General features: G+C 40.3%; 1 protein-coding gene and 1 long non-coding RNA gene across 3 annotated transcripts in view; one reads left to right on the plus strand and one right to left on the minus strand.

The window, feature by feature from the left end:
* Positions 1–16,794, minus strand: part of LOC134760940 (uncharacterized) — a 72,748-nt gene extending 55,954 nt beyond the window's left edge. Inside the window, exons 1-2 of one of the 2 annotated variants that reach the window (XR_010139071.1) lie at positions 16,538–16,794; positions 15,388–15,505 (exon numbers count right to left, since the gene is read on the minus strand). This is a non-coding gene — a long non-coding RNA (uncharacterized LOC134760940). The remainder of the gene's footprint in view (positions 1–15,387; positions 15,506–16,537) is intronic. The other variant, XR_010139072.1, reaches the window with a different exon arrangement.
* On the plus strand, positions 4,103–4,867 carry LOC129053120 (diphthamide biosynthesis protein 3-like). The gene is made up of 2 exons (XM_054545301.1): positions 4,103–4,210; positions 4,745–4,867. The coding sequence occupies exons 1-2, from the start codon at positions 4,103–4,105 to the stop codon at positions 4,865–4,867; spliced, it is 231 nt and encodes a 76-aa protein (XP_054401276.1).
* Positions 16,795–17,312: the final 518 nt, after the last annotated feature.

A 17,312-nucleotide genomic window follows, 5' to 3' on the forward strand; every position in this document is an offset into this window, starting at 1 on the left:
AATAAGGTAACAGCTACAGAGACGGCAGAAGTAGATGAATGACATAAATTTTGGGATTAGAGCCCCAAAACTTGCTGATACATTAGACAGGGTGTGAGAGGACACTGACACAAACAGAAAAACCAAGAATGCTTCAGCAAGCATAAATGTACTGAAATTTAGTAAGATGGAAGAACAATCATGGCGTCTGTCTATTTAGAATCTTAGGTGTCACTGAGGGAGCAAAAGGGCTCCTCTTACGCCATTAGGCAAAGAAACCTAAGTGGTAAACAAGTAGTATACATAGAGTATTTGGCTGGAAATCAGCAGAACTAGGCTCAGGTGTGACTCCTTTCTGCTTTCTAATACTCAGCAAGTCTCCTCCTGCCATTTTAACACTACCCATGCCACCTCACTGGATTACTGAGAGGAATAAATAAAATGTCTACTAAAGTCCCTGGCAAGCAAGAGTACTACTAAAATCAATCTTAATACATTAACACCTTTTCTTCCTCGTGAAACAATCTAGAAAGGTGGAGGTTTGTTACTGGCAATAAACAACTCCCTCTTACCTGATATACAACAGCACTCATCACACAGAATTTCCATTATACAATTATGACTTACTTCTAAATCTGAACTTATGCTAAGAATCCTAGGCACTGATTTTTTCTAGATAAGCAGTGTTAATTAACATTTATGATAAATAAAATAAACTTGTGACCTCAAATTACTCTGAAGAAACTAGTAAATCTGCTTGTGTCACACTCTCAGGGTCCAAAAGTGTGTCATTACAAAATTTTTCCATCCTTTTAGGAATAAATGTAAAGTTTGGTAGTCATTGTAATGTTTTCTTTAAAAGTGCTGGGTGGAGTAAAATAAACTACATTACATGCTTGGCTATGGTTTTATCTTCTTCAACACAGTACAAGCTCAAATTGGGCAGAAAGGCAATGGGGATGCCTCGGAAAGGCAATGGGGATGGCCAACAGATGCCAGGATGAAAACATATGGAAAGCCATGGAGACCCTCCCCCTCTCCAAATCTAGTTCTTATGAGAATGAGCACTGCTTAGTGGAAGATCTCAGCAGTCTGCAGAGCTACAGCCCAGCTTTTTAAATTTAGCTCTGCTTGAAGTACCATCACAAATGGTATATCATTGTTAATTAAAATGACATTATTGTTAATTACAATCCTAGATCTAGGGTCAGATAGATTTTAGTTCTCATCAGAGCTTACTGCCATTTACCAGCTTTGCCTTAGGCAAGTTCCTCAGCCCCTAAGCCTCATGCTTCTCAGTGTTAAAGATGGGGATAATAACATTTATAACTCATTGGGTTGTTTTAATGACATAACGTACAAAAGGATTTAGTCACATTGTATGACCAACATAGTGTCAACTATTATTAATAAGTAGCTCATTAGTTTTTTCCATTTTAGGTTACATGTATTCAACGAAAAGTTGGAACATTACAAAGAAAAACTACCCAACAACCCTGAAACATTTGGACTACTAACTTCAGATTTAAAAATTCCTCAGCAAGTTCTTTTTGAAAGATGTGAATTGCTTCCGAAAAGATCTACCAATTTATACTTCTCATGAGCCAAATATGACTACACCCATTTCTCTTACATACAAAAATGGCTCATATTTCAAGTACTTAAACTCAGAAGTACTAAAGAACTAAAGATGGCTCTCAACCTCCAAATGATCATCAGGACTACAGAATAGACATGGAGAATCTCCTTTTTTTCCTCTCTCCAACAGGCTATGTGGGAAGTATTTGTGTCAACAGTGATAAACGGAGCAGCTATCAACCTGAGTGGGCTTTGCTGGGGTTTCTCTGGTTTCTCCTTTGCCCAGACAGACTAGAATAATCACAGATAATCCTTGACAAGTTTAACAAATATTTCCTAGCTGCTGGGTAAATCTATAATTACACAAAATTAAGTGTTTGTGAGGCCTTCGAAATAATCCTCCATAAAGTCCTGTAATGTAACTTCTGGATTTTCTCCCTAAAACTCCTCTGCCTTTAAGTTTTCAAGCTCTAAAAGGGCCACACTGGTGGAGGTTCATCTAAGTATGCACAAAATTGGTAACTTCATGCCAACATATGAGTGTGTAAATATAAGCACAGGGATATATTATGTACATGTAAACTAAATGTGTTATACATAATTGCTGAACCAAGTAAAACTCATAATTTCCATGCAAAAGTGCGGCGTTACATCTAAAAGGGATCTTATAATCATCTCTACTCCAACCCTTTCTTAGAAGAGAAAATAAAGCCCAAAGAACTTAAATATCCATTTGCCAGAGCTAATAAACAACTCAAGACTCTGATCTCAGATCGTTTATTCCAACTACTGTGTCCAGAATTGGTTCCTTCCAGTGAGATGTTGACTCCTTGACTTCAAGAATGAAGCTGTGGACCCTGGGGTGAGTGTTACAGTTCTTGAAGATGGTGTGTCCGGAGTTTGTTCTTTCAGATGTCCAGATGTGCCTGGAGTTACTTCCTTCTGGTGGGTTCGTGGTCTTGCTAACTTCAGGAGTGAAGCTGCAGACCTTCACAGTGAGTGTTACAGCTCTTAAAGGTTGCACCTCCAGAGTTGTTCATTCCTCCCGGTGGGTTCGTGGTCTCGCTAACCTCAGAGTGAAGCCTCAGACCTTCACAGTGACTATTACAGCTCCTCCAGAGTTGTCTTTCCTCCCAGTGGATTCGAGGTCTCGCTGACTTTAGGAGTGAAGCTGCAGACCTTCAGGGTGAGTGTTACAGCTCATAAAGGTAGTGCTGACCCAAAGAGTGAGCAGCAGCAACATTTATTGCTAAGAGCAAAATAACTAAGCTTCCACAGCCTAGAAGTGGACCCCAGCGGGTTGCCATGCTGGCTTAGGTGGCCAGGTTTTACTCACTTATTTGGCCCTGCCCACATCCTGCTGATTGGTCCATTTTACAGAGCACTGATTGGTCCATTTTACAGAGCGCTGATTGGCCTGTTTTTACAGAGGGCTGCTTGGTGCATTTACAAACCTTCAGCTAGACACAGAGTGCTGATTGGTGCATTTACAATCCTTTAGCTAGACAGAAAAGTTCCCCAAGTCCCCACCTAACCCAGAAGCCCAGCTGGCTTCACCTCTCACTAGGATGCATTCCTTCTCTACTAAGATATTAAAATGCCTGGTAATTGAGTAAGACCCAATGGAATTGGTTGTACCAAAACAGGCACTAGCACTGCTTTCAAGACAAAATGATAGGCCTCACCCTGATAAACCTGCCCACTGACAACATTTCTTTCACAAAGAAAAAACGTGCTCACAGAAGTAATTTGTTCCTGGGCTTTGGAGACAGACAAGCTCTTCATTATTTCCTAGGTGTATAATTTTGGTCAAGATGTCCAACTTTCTGTACCTCAGTTTAAAGATTAATAAAACGGAATATCATGTAAACTCCTAGAGTTGACACCTCCACTTACTGCAACACCTAGCACATAACTTCCCAATAATAAAAGGTAATGTTATTACTATTACTACAAATTATCATAGTCAATAATGCTACACGCCTGGCAAACAGAAGACTTGAATTCAATCTTTATGTTCTATGGCTTGGTCCTTTCAGCAACACAGTTTAGGGTATTTTAAGATGTCAGGGGTGAGAAAGAAGTGGGATATACCTGCAACCAGGAACTAACAAGCTGACAGTCGCCCTGGGCTCAACGTCACTAGGGGAACAGAAATACTAGGGGAACTTTTAGTCCTTCACCAGGGAGGTGGAGGACGCTAAGCTGCTCTCGTCTCCCCACTCCGCCTTTCCCGAGGGCCAGGAAGATGCCACCTAGCATCTGCTGCAGCCTTCAGCGGGCTGTTTAAGGCCTAAAGTAGGCGATAAGCAGGGAAACTTTCTCCATTGGCATCTAGCTTGCAGACCTGGCCAAGTTCAGCTACTACTGCCTAGGATACTACGCAGTCCCAGACAGAACGCAGTGGCGCGAGCAAGCCCCACATTCTATTGGTCACGGCCGTTCAATAGGAGGAGGGGTGCGCTACCCCACTGAGCAAGAGTTGTTTTCTTCCCAGTGTCTCCGACCCTAGCTGGGTGTCATCTCTTTGGCGACCCGGCTGACCATGGCAGTGTTTCAAGACGAGCTGGAAGTCAAGGACTTTCAATATGAAGAGGACTCCGATAGCTATTTCTATCGCTGCCCATGTGGAGATAACCTCTCCATCACCAAGGTAACTTTAGGGCCCCTTATGCAGCTTCACCCAAGTAAGCGCAGTTTTGCTCCGCCGTGTTCCTTCTGTCTTTGGGTAGCCTTTGCTGTGCTGGGTTACCCAAGCTGTTGCTGAATATTCCTCCTGTTGCTGAATCTTCCTCCTCCCGCATCCCCCCACCCCACCTAATACCCGGAGCTCTTTCGGTAGGCACGTAGTTCTGACCTTAGATTAGGCCAGGGAGAGGGCGGCGGGGAACCTGTCTCCCTGCCTTAGAGTCCTCGTCCGGGATATTTCTGTCTAGGAGGTGACTCGGTTTTTCTTTCCCAGGGCTTTTGGGGCGACTGAAGCTCAATTAACCTTCCTGTTTCCCCTAAGTGACGCTTCCAAGGGAAAATGATTTCGGCATTTCTTGCTAAAGGCCCTGGGGTTCTCACTCACCTTGTGGGGAAGGCAAGCCACCTAGAGACTTGCACCTAGCGGTGGGATAGGTTTGGGGGAGGAGGTGGAGAAGAGAAGACTATGCTGACGACATGGTGTTTGATTTCCTTGTAGGAAGATCTGGAGAATGTGGAAGACATGGCAACGTGTCCTAGCTGCCCTCTCATTATAAAAGTGATTTGTGACAAAGAAAGTGATATAATTTTAAAACAGGAGAAGGGGGTTGTAAGGCAGTGACAAGGACTCGTATTAGCCTGTCAGTGATGAGGGCAGGAGAATGTTTCAGTGTGCTAGGTAAAGTGCGGTATGTTTTTTTAGTCAGGTTTTAAACACCTTTGATAAACAGCCAAGTAGTAAATTTAAAAAAAATAATAAATTTTAAAAAAGCTAAATCTAGCTTTGTCTAGTGAAAATTATTACTTATTAAATAGAAGAAAGTAATTATATAGATTATTTAATGGACAATCTTTATATTTCTCTTCTATTTAATATGTAATTAAAATTGCTTAGAGCTTCTAGAGTTACTTCGGAAACAATTGTATGGTATTTCATGCCTGGCTTATACGTTGAATTCTGCATTATCTTGTTTGAGGTATAATTACTAGGTGCAGCTTTACAATTTCATTTTAGCCTTTATTTGCCCTATTGTCTTTCACCCAAGGATGTTGACAATAGGAAAAAAAAATGTTATTACTGCCCACTCCTGCCAAAAGTTTCGTTCAGCACTTTGAATGGAATCTTAGGTAAGGAGCTTAACACTCTCAAGGATGAGCTCTAAAATGAATATACAGAAAGTTGAGATGAGGCACAGAGCCTCATAAGAGAAGCAGGCTATAATATATACTATTATTTAGAAATATAATGATTCATTCTTGTATTAAAACGTGCTCTGCAACAGAAGGCAAACATGGCAAGGAAGATCAGGAGTGCTGGTCTGCGCGGAGGTTGCAGTTTTCCATAGGGTGATCATGGCAGGCCTTACTGAGGAAAGACTTGTTAAGTAAAGATTTGAAGGAGGTGGGGGAGTGAGCCATGTACATATGAGGTCATGGGGGCTAAGACAGTCTAGTAAAGTATCGTTCAGCGAAGGGGACCTAAAACAGGAACATGCCTGATTTTCTCAAATAACAAAAAGAAGGCCGGTGTGACCAGAGCAGAGAAGGATGGGAGTAGTTCAAGATAAAGTTGTGGATCACTTTAAGGACTTTGTCTCTTCTTGCAAGTGTATAGGGAACTATTGGAGGATTTTTGAACATAGGAGTGCTATGATCCAACTTAAGTTTTTTTAAAAAGTGATGTTGACTGCTGTGTTCAGAGTAGACTATAGAGAGCAAGGATAGAAATGGGAAAACCAGTTAGGGGATTATTACACTAATTAAAGGAGATAGGTAGATTGGACCTGGTTTCAGCAATGAAAGTAATGAGAAGTAGTTAGATTCTGGATACACTTTGAATGACTGATGGGATATAGTTTGTGAAGGAGTGAGTCAAGGATGATTTCAGTATTTGTGACCTTAATAACTGGGAGGATGGAGTTACTGTCAGTTGAGGCAATGTAGCTATAGGTATGGGGGTTGGTATAGTGGTTGGAATTATACCTACAAACTTTGAGAGGTCTGTCATCCAAGTTGAGCTGTTGAGAAGGCAATTGGATATGTATGTCTGGAGTTCATGAGAGAGATTGGCTAGCAATGTCAGTTTGGGAGTTATCAGTGATAGGTAACAGTTAGAGCCATGAGATTGGATGAGATTACCAGTTCTGTGATTGTAGAGATGGATAAAATACAGGATTGCTCCTTAAGGCACTCCAGTTTTAAAAATTCAGGGAGGGAATTGAGGAATTGCCAAAGCTGATGGTAAAGGAGCAACCGCTAAGAAAGGAGGAAAATCAGCAGTGTCAAATCCTGGAAACCAGATGAGAAAGGATCAAGGAAGTGGTGATCCTTGTCACATGACACTGATAGAAAGAAATCAAGAATTAACCATTAGCTTTGGCTGGGTATGGTGGTTCATGCCTGTAATCCCAGGACTTTGGGAGCCTGAAGCAGGAGGATCACTTGATCCCAGGAGTTTGGGCAACATAGTGAGGCCCCACCTCAAAAAAGAAAAAGGGATTTAACCATTTAGCAACACTGAGTTCATTTGTGAAGGTGATAGAGCATTTTCTATGGAGTAACAGGAACGGTGCATGATTGAAGAAACCAATGGGCAGAAAACTGGTGGGAGAGGATGAGAGAACAGAAGGCAGTGAGTATAGGCATTTCTTTTAAGGAGTTTGCTGCAAACGAGAGAGAGACATGGGACGGTAAACAGTTGTGATGGAGGATAAAGAGAGGGTTAAAGGTGGTAGCAATTCAGTCTTCATAAGTGAATATAGACACAGAAGGTTAGATTTAACTAGGTTTATGGTTTTCCCAAGAGAACAGGAAGGAGAGAGAGAAGAGTGCTGTTGCCCTCATTTATCCACCCTGGATGCCATACCCGAACCCCGTTGGAACGACATCATATTCATCCTACCACCCTTTCACTGCCCCTCACTCCCTTCGCATTCTCTTTACCTAGCTGAAACTCTATGGTCGGTTATAACCACAACACTGAAAGGGTTTCAAATACTGGGCAACAAAGCAGTAGGGACAGAGTAGGGCCAATCTTTTGGGAATCAGATTGCTGGAGATGAGGGATAACCTCGGAGGCAGAGATTTCTTGTGGTAGCTGACATAAGCCTGGATAAGTGGTCAGAGATGGAATTTCATTTATCCATCTCTGTAGCTAACATTGCAAATTATCTGTTTTGGGAAACACATAAAGACCTGTCCCTTTTAGTTGGAAGAAGTAATTACTTTAAAGAGGACTGGTATTTGAATGACCAAATATTGAAGTGGAGAAGTTTTAGTGTAAGTAGTAATTAACACAGAAATTTAAAAGATGTAACATGTCTTTATGTGATTTCTGAGAAGTGGTTGCTCTGTACTGAAAATGGGCATGTGTGTTTATAAGGTGATTTATATTAAATAATGAATTCAGAAACAAAAACTGATACATGTTTAAGATTCTAATTCTGGTGATATTATTGGCTCTTTGAACAAGGATGAAATGATAATAGCAATGGAAAAACAAAATTAAAAGAGCTGGATTGATTCTGTAACAAAATGAAGGTTTAATATTAATGCATTGTGACACAGGGATCAGTTTGTGTGTGACACAGGGATCAGTTTGTGTGTGCAGAATCAGTCCCAGCCCCTTCAGCCAACAATTAGTTAAATTAGTTAAATGCTGAAGAATCCTTCAAATACTGAACAGTTGGATGAAATCAGCAGTTGTTGGAAAGAATTCACACTCTTACAGAACAGCAGTGGTATTTTCATGTCTTAAACCAAATTGCTTTAATATGTGATAACAGCATCATCTACCTCAGTCATTAGGATTCCAAAAGAGATTATATTTTTGACTTGGTTATTAAGATGATTAAAATTAGTCCCTCCTTTGAAATTTGACATCAGCTTTGCTGTTCTAAATTTAAAACTAGTTGCTTCAGCAGTCCCACACTTCTAGTTTCTGTACCAAGCCTGTCTCCTTAGTTTTCCCATTGGAATGGACACATTCTGTTCAACATGTCATTTCTGTAATGCTTCCTGCACAGAGTTCAGTCATAGTATTAAAAGAAGATACAGTGAGGTCACAATTTCCCCAGAGCTAAAAGTTAGTGAACAAGAAAGAAAGTCCAAAGTGAAGTGATGAAAGAATAGAGACTTTTCTTATATTCTGTATATTCCCTGGAAGTCAGGACAAGATGAAAAGAAAGGCATCCAAAAGAAGTGAAATTGTTAACAGAATGAGAAGAGCAAAGCATACGAGTGTAGTAAATGAAATGTTTGAATGACTTTGGCAGATCAGAGCACGTCATATTTCTGTATCAGGGTTTTTGTTTGTTTCTTGATAAGGCTAATGAAATTGCATTCCAGATAGGGGTTAATATCAAGTCTTCATGGCCAGTGACTGTGCTTTTGGGATATCACAGTGTCATGCCACTACTACAAGATAAAGCATATACAACAGAGAATGAGTTTGAAAATGAGGGGCCTATTGTGAATAAATATGCCTATGAGAGCACATTTAATAAGCCTCTATAACCTTCAGCCAAACCAGACATTCATTCCTGCATGGAAATGTTGCCTTGGAGAAAAAGAAACATAAAGATAGTCTATCAGTCTTCCTTTGCTGCAGTACTAAGAATAGCAAGAAATAATCATATACATGGGAAATTTGAAAATTAACTTTATATACACAACTTTACTGGGTATAAATAAAAAACTTTAATGCACTGATGTCTGTCAGGTTGTTGTAGGAATGGCTTCTCCAATTAGAAAAATAAATTAGTGTAATGTGAATGTTCCATTACTGATTGGTAAATGCACTGCACATGTTCATTGGAGGTTAAAAAACAAGTGAGTAGCCTTTTTTTACCTGCCATCAGCGTGGCTACGTGCAGCCGCTAGACTGAGACAATAAATTACTAAAAATTGTATGCTGAAAGTGCTTGGTACATTATTGGCATATTCTGGATGTGAAGAGAAATCTCATTGCTGTTCGGGACACTGTCATTCCAGAAGTAATCCACAACTGCCTTGCAAAAGCAAAATGACTGCTCAGATGAACAGATCAGAGTACTCTCCTACTATGGTGGGATCACCTGCAAAGATGCTCATGTTAATGCAAAGATGCTCATGTTGATGGTTTTCTAGGTATTGCCAACATGTTACCTCTTTTATTTCTAAATAAAATCATTTCTAATGAGAGGAGCAAAGCATATCATATATTTCTTTATTTCTAAAAAGTTGAGTCACTAAGGTTGTGAACTATAAAAGAACACATCAAGATTGAATCCTGTGTTAAGCATAAAGTAGTATCAGAGCCAGGTGCAGTGGCTCGTGCTTGTAATCACAGCTACTCAGGAAGCTGAGGCAGGAGGATCATGTGAGGCCAGGAGTTCAAGACTAGTTTGTGCAACATAGAGAGACCCTGTCTCTAAAAATTTTCTTTTAATTAGCAAGGTGTGGGGCCATGAGCAAAGTGTTTGAGCCCAGGATTTTGAGGCTGTGGTGAGCTGTGATCACACCACAGCATTCCAGCCTGTGTGACAGGCCAAGACCTCATCTCTAAAAGATAATGAGTCAGGAAAGTAAAACTGGACACTGATATATGACTGAAGTTCTGTGTGATATATATTCCTTATTTAGCCCAAGACATTTCTGGAGCACCTATAAAAACTGATTTGTAATCCAGGCTATGTCTCTTTTTAGCTTTGTAATCTTTGGCAAGTCCATTGAATTCTTCAGCTGTACAATTAGGAGACTCGATCAGGTGATTTCATTTCTCAGCTGTCAGTTCTCTAATTTCAGGCTTGGTAGCTTGTAGGAACTGAAATGGTAATTGAAACCTTTATAAACTCAAACTAAATCATGAGTTACAGATAAAGTCCATTCTTCCGTAACTTGATGTTACCATGCTTCTGGGTTTAAAAATTATGAATTTGACTGTTTAAAGGATTCTGCATATATTCTAGTGTGCATATTCAGAAACCTTTTTGTTGGAAAAAGCACCCAACATTTTTTATAACTGTACATATTAATTTATTGCCAGAATAAATAGCATTGCATGCTAAATAAAGTCAGATAATTCAAATCCACTTACTTTCATGTAGCTTTTTTTCTCCTAAATATCAACATTTTAAAATAAAATGTTTATGATTTTATATGAGGTAGAAATCTTACTTAATTCTTTGGGGCATTGTTAATGGGATTTTTGGTATGGACAGTAGTTTTTAAATCAGTAGGATATTGCCACTTTCTACAGTTTGGGCGCTGTATTTTTATTGTTATTTGGAAAATAAAATAGTTGAGCCAGGTGGTAGTAAGGCAAAGAAAATTGGCATTCTTAAAGGAGTAACTCAGTTAATTGCCAGGAAAGAAGACTGATATTTAAGGCTGATGATCAATTCTTGGAATGGTTTGAGAGCCCAGCTCTGGTCAGAAGACAATTTGAATCTTAGTTCCTCCACTGTGATCCCAGATAATTTACTTAATAATTATGTGCTGATTTGTGAAATGTAGACCATGATACATCTTTTTCCATGTTGCTGCCTGAACCCATTCATTCTGCAATTAGAAAAATAGTGGTCATGTGCTACATACTAGGCAAAGAAGTACCTATCGCATGCTAGCCAATAGGTGAAGAAGATGGGGTTTCTGCCATTTGGGAACTTAATGTGGAACTAAAAGAGACAGAAGCAAGATTACAGATGAGTTAGAGTCTCCAATGAAAGAAACCAGGTGAAGTGAGAGAGAGTAACTGAGTCAGGTGACTTTTTAAGGGAATCTGAGCTATGGCACTTTTTATAAGACGTGAAAAATAAGAAGGAAACAGCCTTGTGAAAATGATTGTATGAGCTAACACCTATTAAACATTTATGAACATGACAGTCAATGCCTGTGATGTGCAAAAAATAGTTAAATATTCTAACTCCAAAAGGAATTTAACATTGTTTTGATCTTTCTCTTAGTCTGTGTTCTGTTGCTGTAATGATACCTGAGACTGGATAATTTATCAAGAATAAAGGTTTTATCTAACAAAATAACAGAAAACCAAACACCACATGTTCTCACTCATAAGTGGGAGTTGAACAGTGAGAACACGTGGACACAAGGAGGGGAACATCACACACTAGGGCCTGTTGGGATAAGGGGCTAGGGGAGGGATAGCATTGGGAGAAATACCTAATGTAGGAGACGGATTGATGGGTGCAGCAAGCCACCATGGCAGGTGTATACCTATGTAACAAAACTGCATGTTCTGCACATGTACCCCAGAAAAGTATAATAATAATAATAGTGGTAATAATAATAATAATAAAATTGACTAGCACCTTGATCTTGGACTTCCCAGCCTCCAAAACAGTGAAAAATAAATTCATGTTGTTTAAGGCCCACAAAAATAAATAAATAAGATTTTATTTTTAATTTATCAAGAATAAAGGTTAATTTGGCTCACAATTCTGGAGCCTGGGGTTTCATATTATGACCCTGGTGAGAGTCTTGTGCTGTATCATAACATGATGGAGAAGCAGAATGGGAAGTGGGCAAGTGCAAAGATAAAATACAGGAGAGTCAGCCTCATTCTACAGCAATCCCCTCTGTTGGTAACTAATCCAGTCTGGGGAGAGGGAGAACGCACTCCCACCAGATGTCATTAAATTTGTCAAGGGCAGATCCCTTGTTATCCAAATACCTCTTAAAAGTCTCACCATCTCCCAGCACCATTACACTGGGGACCAAGCCTCAGTAGGAGTTTGGTGTGGACAAACCATATCCAAACCACAGCAAACCTTGACAGTGTTTTGTAATAAATATGAGAAGTGCAAAGTTTGGGACACCCTTGTCTCCCTCTTATTGAATCTAGGGGGTAGGGTCCAGCAATCTTTGTTTTAACAAGCCTGCTAACTGAAGTTTGGGAACCACTCATTTTCAAACTTGACAGCACATTTGTAATCGCTAAGGGCACTTTACACATTTGATCCCCCAGAGAGTCTGACTTAACTGTGTGCAGCTTGGGAATCAGAATTTTTAAAAAAAGTGTCCCTGGTGATTCTAATATGTAGCCAAGGCCAAGAATCACTGGGCTAGAAAAGCAGAAAGTTCATAATCACTAAGTTAAACAGAACCAATTTTTTTTTAAATGATCACAGCTGCTTTGCACATGGAACAAGAAGAATGGGCTCAGTTGGCCACACACTGCATTCAGGCATGCAGTCAGCCTTAAAAAGTGGCCAGGAGAGCCCAGGCTGGGCTAATGTACACAGTGAGAGAGCTGTGAACTGAGGGACCTCTGGGCTGCATCCCATATTTAGACAGAGAATCACATTTTCCAGTACACACTGGCTGCTAATCACATACCTCACAAAAGCAACAGCTTCTGCAGGTGTAAGTAATTAGGATTTATTTAACTCCATTTAAGGATGCCTGCCATTCCCTGCTTCTTACTTAGCAAATTGCCATGATTACATATTTGACTGGGAAACAAGTATACAAATTATTCCTTGCTAAGGGTTTGAGAAAAACGGCACATAAAAGAGAAATCGCAGTTCCACAAAAGGCTTAAAATATGGGTGCTGGGCCCGGCAGTATGTCATAACATTCTCTACATGCAGGATCCATGTAAAAGAGTAACATTATCTGGGTGATTGACCCTGCAATAGGCCAAAATTTCTGTCTGTGGTCATGATTTGAGAAAAAAAAAAGTGAATTAAATAACCTGATAGTGGGGCTGAGCAATATTTCACAATCCCTCCATTAGACCAGTCAGAGAGTCACTTCACTTAATGGGCTCAGATATATATCCCAGCGTCCCCAGTAAACAAGGGCTAGGCAGAAAGAGAGAGTCCTATCACCTAAATTCTTCCCTAGTTATATGCCAAAATCTTACCTGTGGGCAGAAACCTGTCAGAAGAGCCACATCACCTGGGTACAACTGCAAGTAATATGTCACCATCCTCAATATAGATAGTTTTATTAAAAAGACGATGGTATCACGTGGGTGCTCTGATCACCAATATGTAATAATTCCCTCTCTTGACACAGTCCAGGACAAAAAGAAGACTTGTGTCACCTAGGTTTTGCACTCAGTGGTATATCACAATTTTTTCAGAAAGGAGGATCCAGGCAGGAGAGATGAGTCACATTACCTAGATTCTAAATCTAGCAATACATCATAGTGTCTTGTCTGGGCAGGGTATTGGCAGGAGAGAGATATTACATAGCCAATAGGCCCAGAGATATGTAAAATTATCCTCTGTTTTCAGGGCCCTAGCAGAAGACTCACATTATCATGATTCTGACCCAGTGATATGTAACAACGCCCTTATAGAAAGGAATTTAAACTAAAAGTTCTCAACACAAGGTGCTAGGGCAAGGAATTAGACAAAATATCCTCATCTTTAAAGGTGACATTATTAAATGTTAGCTATTTGTGTATAAGAGGGTCACAATCTCATGTGTGTGCTAGTCATTGTATGATGCTGTCTACAATATCTGAGAACGTTACACAATATTCATGAGAGTTGCAATCCTCTCTGAGGCCTACAGGCATTCATAGACTTATGATTATACATATTGCCCTAAACCCGGACATGACAGTCAATATCTCTCCTATAGACTGGCGTTAATGATGAGATCATTATTATGACGGTGAGCTTGCTCCAAAAATGGTCACCATTCCACCTGTGGCCATATTCATTTATGAAAGTCATAATTCCAATTTTGTGGTGTACTCACTTGTTAGACTTAGGATCTCAACAACGGGCTTTGTAAATGTAGGATGGTAGAAACTTAATTTCACTTCAGTGTGTAGTCAAGGATCATAATCTTAACTGTTTGCTGGGCACTCTTAAGAAACCCTCTGTACCACACAAGAAGTTTTTATTACATGAGTTAGTGTTGTAAACTACTGTGAGCTTTGTAGAAACATGCAATGAATAACCTGACCTTTTGACCTAAACCAAGTGATGAGAGGAAAAATATCTCCTATTGGCTGAATCCCAACATAAGCTTGGTCATCATACTTTTGAAATGAAGAAAGGTATATGTCATAATCCCATTTGTTAGCAAACTTATGCAGAATGTTAACATCACTTAGGATATTTGTCAATCAATATGCCATGATGCCCTCTCTAAGCAGTGCCTAGGAAAGAGGGTGACATTAACTGGGGGCTGGAACCAGCAATATAATATAATCACATGTGGAAGAAATTCAGCAAAATGATAAGAACCAAAACACCTAGAAAATGGGCCAAAGATGTGTCCAAATACCTTCTTTGATCCTGGCACAAAAGAGAGTCATGTCATTAGGGTTCTAGGCCAAGCAATGTGCCCCAATTTCCTCTTTATGCATGACCTACGCAGAAGAGCAACATCATCCAGGTATGGGGCCCTGTAATACGGCAAAAGATCTGTTCGTGGGCATTGTTCAGTTACAAGACAAGAGTCACATTATCTAAGTGCTGAGTTCATCAGTATGTCACAATCTTACCATTGTAAAGACCCAGACAACAACAGTCACATCACTTAGGTCATGGGCTCAGAAATATGGTCCAATGTCACCAGTACACTGGGCTCAGAGAGAAAAAGAGTCATATTACCTAGATGTTTCCTTAGTTATATGTCACAACTTAATATGTGGGCAGAAACCAGGTTGAAGAGCCACATCACCTGGTCCTGGGTACTGAGATATTCACAAGTCCGCCTTAGAAAAGGACCCTGGCAAGACAGTTACATCACTTAGGTGCAGATTCCACTCTTATGTCACAATGCTTCATGTGTGCAGTGCCAAGCATGAAGTCATATTACCTAGGTGATAGGCCCAGAGATATGTCACAAAGCCTTTTTGCAAGCATGGCCCTGGCAAACGAGTTACATCAAATTTGTGCCTAGTCTAGCAGTATGTCACTATTCAACTGGGCAAGTTTCAAGTGGAAGAGCCATATCACTTACATGGTAGATCCTGTGATATGTCAAAATGAACTTTTCTGAGCATGGCCCTGGCAAAAGTGCATCATCACTTGTGTGTCTGACCTAGAAATATGTCACTGTTTTGCCCTGTGTGCAAGGACCATTCCAGAGAGGAGAGTTACATCTTCTAATTGATGGATACAGTAATACATCACAATGATATCTGTAGGAATGGTGCAAGCAAGAAAGTAACATCACCTGTGTGATGGATCCAGTGATGTTATAATTCTGAGTGGAGGGCCCAGGCAAAAGAGTCACATCACTTCAAGTTTGACCCAGATAGATATCAAAATCCCACATGTAGGCTGGAACCAGTCTGAAGGGTGAAATCATGCAGATGGTTAGCAAAGATTTATATCACAGTCATGATAGAATAAAATTTTAGGGATTAAAGTTACAATACCATGCATGTTCTGTTTTTATGTAGGACAGTTGCCTTCATCCATCTATAATGGTGAAAGCTGTCAGGTGGATGTGCATATGAAAATCCCAATTTTCTCCCTGTGCTAGGCCCTGTTATGACTGTCTCTATACAACACAAGGATGTTATAAAATATGTGTGAGTGTTGTAATCTTCTGTGACCTTTTTACCAGAAGGAGATCCTGGACATCACTTATCTCTTTAAACCTACTTATAAGAGTCAAAATATTTTCTATTGCCTGGGTTCACATATGAGAGTGCTTATCATGTATTTTAGATGTGTCTACATATATGGCACCATCCCATCTGTGGTAATTAAACAGGCAGACAACCACATCACCTAAATCTTAAGCCAGAAGTACTCCAATATCCTTTTGGTAGGGAGGGCCCTAACAGGAATGTCACAAACCTCGGGTGCTAGGCTCAGCTGTATGGTATAATGCCCCTTTTGGCCTATGTCCAGGCAGTAGAGGAGAGTCAAGAGAGATATCACAATGTCTTGTCTTTAAAAAGCCCAGACAAGATTTTCATGTCATTTGGGTGCAGTGCTTAGAAATGCTACACTCCTCACTGCAAGCAGGGTTCATGCAGGAGAGGAAAGTCGCAAAACCTAGACAGTGGGTCCAGAGGTATGTTACGATCGCTTCTGAGAACCCTGTTACAACATGAGAGTAAAATCACAAAGGTTCTTTGCAAAGATGTAGGTCCAAATGTCATCTGTATGCTGTAACAAGGCAATATTATTAAATCACTCAGGAGTTGGGCAAAGACATACGTCACAATACTACCTGTGAAAAGGGGCAGGGATGAGAATCATGATCCTGCACATGTCCTGGCTCTGGGGACAAGCATCATCATTAGGCTTTTTGTCTGGTCTCAGATAAATGTAAAAATGGACAGAGAGCAAAAAAAGGAAAGTTCCATTACCTTAGTGGATGCTGGTCCAGTGAAATGTCTCAATCGTTCTTGTGGCTAAGACACTGGTAGAAGAGTCACATCACCTGGATGCTGGTTTCAGTGATATATAAAATCCCCCCAGTGAGCAGAACTTAGGCAGGAGAGATGACAAACTTCATCTAGGCAATTGGCCTGAATATATGTCACTATGTCCCTTATGTGTATGACCAAGTCAGGGGAGTAACCTCACTTTGGTGTTGGGTTCAGCAATATGTCACAATCCCTCTGGTGATCAGGGCTCAGGCAAGAGATAACAAACATCACCTAGGTGTTGATCCAAGTAATATGTTACAAAGATTCCTATTGGCAGAAACTTCATTCCCCCAAAAAGTGTCACATCACCTGAGTGCAGTACCCAGTTATGTGTCACAACCCACCAGAAGTGCAGGGCCAAGACAGTAGAAGAATATCATATCACTTAAGCAATCAAGTTAAATAAAATCCACAGTGCTGTTTGTAGGCAGGCTTCCGGCCAAGATTTCACATGGGCCAAGTGCTTGTCTCAGTGATATTAATGACCTCTGTTGCATTGCCAAAAAATATGTTACTTATTGCTTAGGTGCTTGGTGCACATAAGTCACAATTTCAACTGTGCTCTGGGCATAGAAAGGGGACTCAAAACACTCAGATGCTGTGCAAAGTCATACTTCTCAATTACGCACTCAAAAATGTTCAGAAATAACTTTCATAGTCCCACACAAGTCCTGGCTTCAGGTATGAAAGTCGACACCTTCCATAAATTGGG

This window comes from Pongo abelii, chromosome Y (genome assembly GCF_028885655.2).
Source record: "Pongo abelii isolate AG06213 chromosome Y, NHGRI_mPonAbe1-v2.0_pri, whole genome shotgun sequence".
Classification (NCBI taxonomy): domain Eukaryota; kingdom Metazoa; phylum Chordata; class Mammalia; order Primates; family Hominidae; genus Pongo; species Pongo abelii.

Bases quoted from the DNA above. Each gene is read 5' to 3' on its own strand.
- LOC129053120 (XM_054545301.1), top strand. From the start codon at position 4,103: ATGGCAGTGTTTCAAGACGAGCTGGAAGTCAAGGACTTTCAATATGAA. The intron at 4,211-4,744 runs GTAACTTTAGGG...ATTTCCTTGTAG, and splicing joins ATAACCTCTCCATCACCAAG to GAAGATCTGGAGAATGTGGA.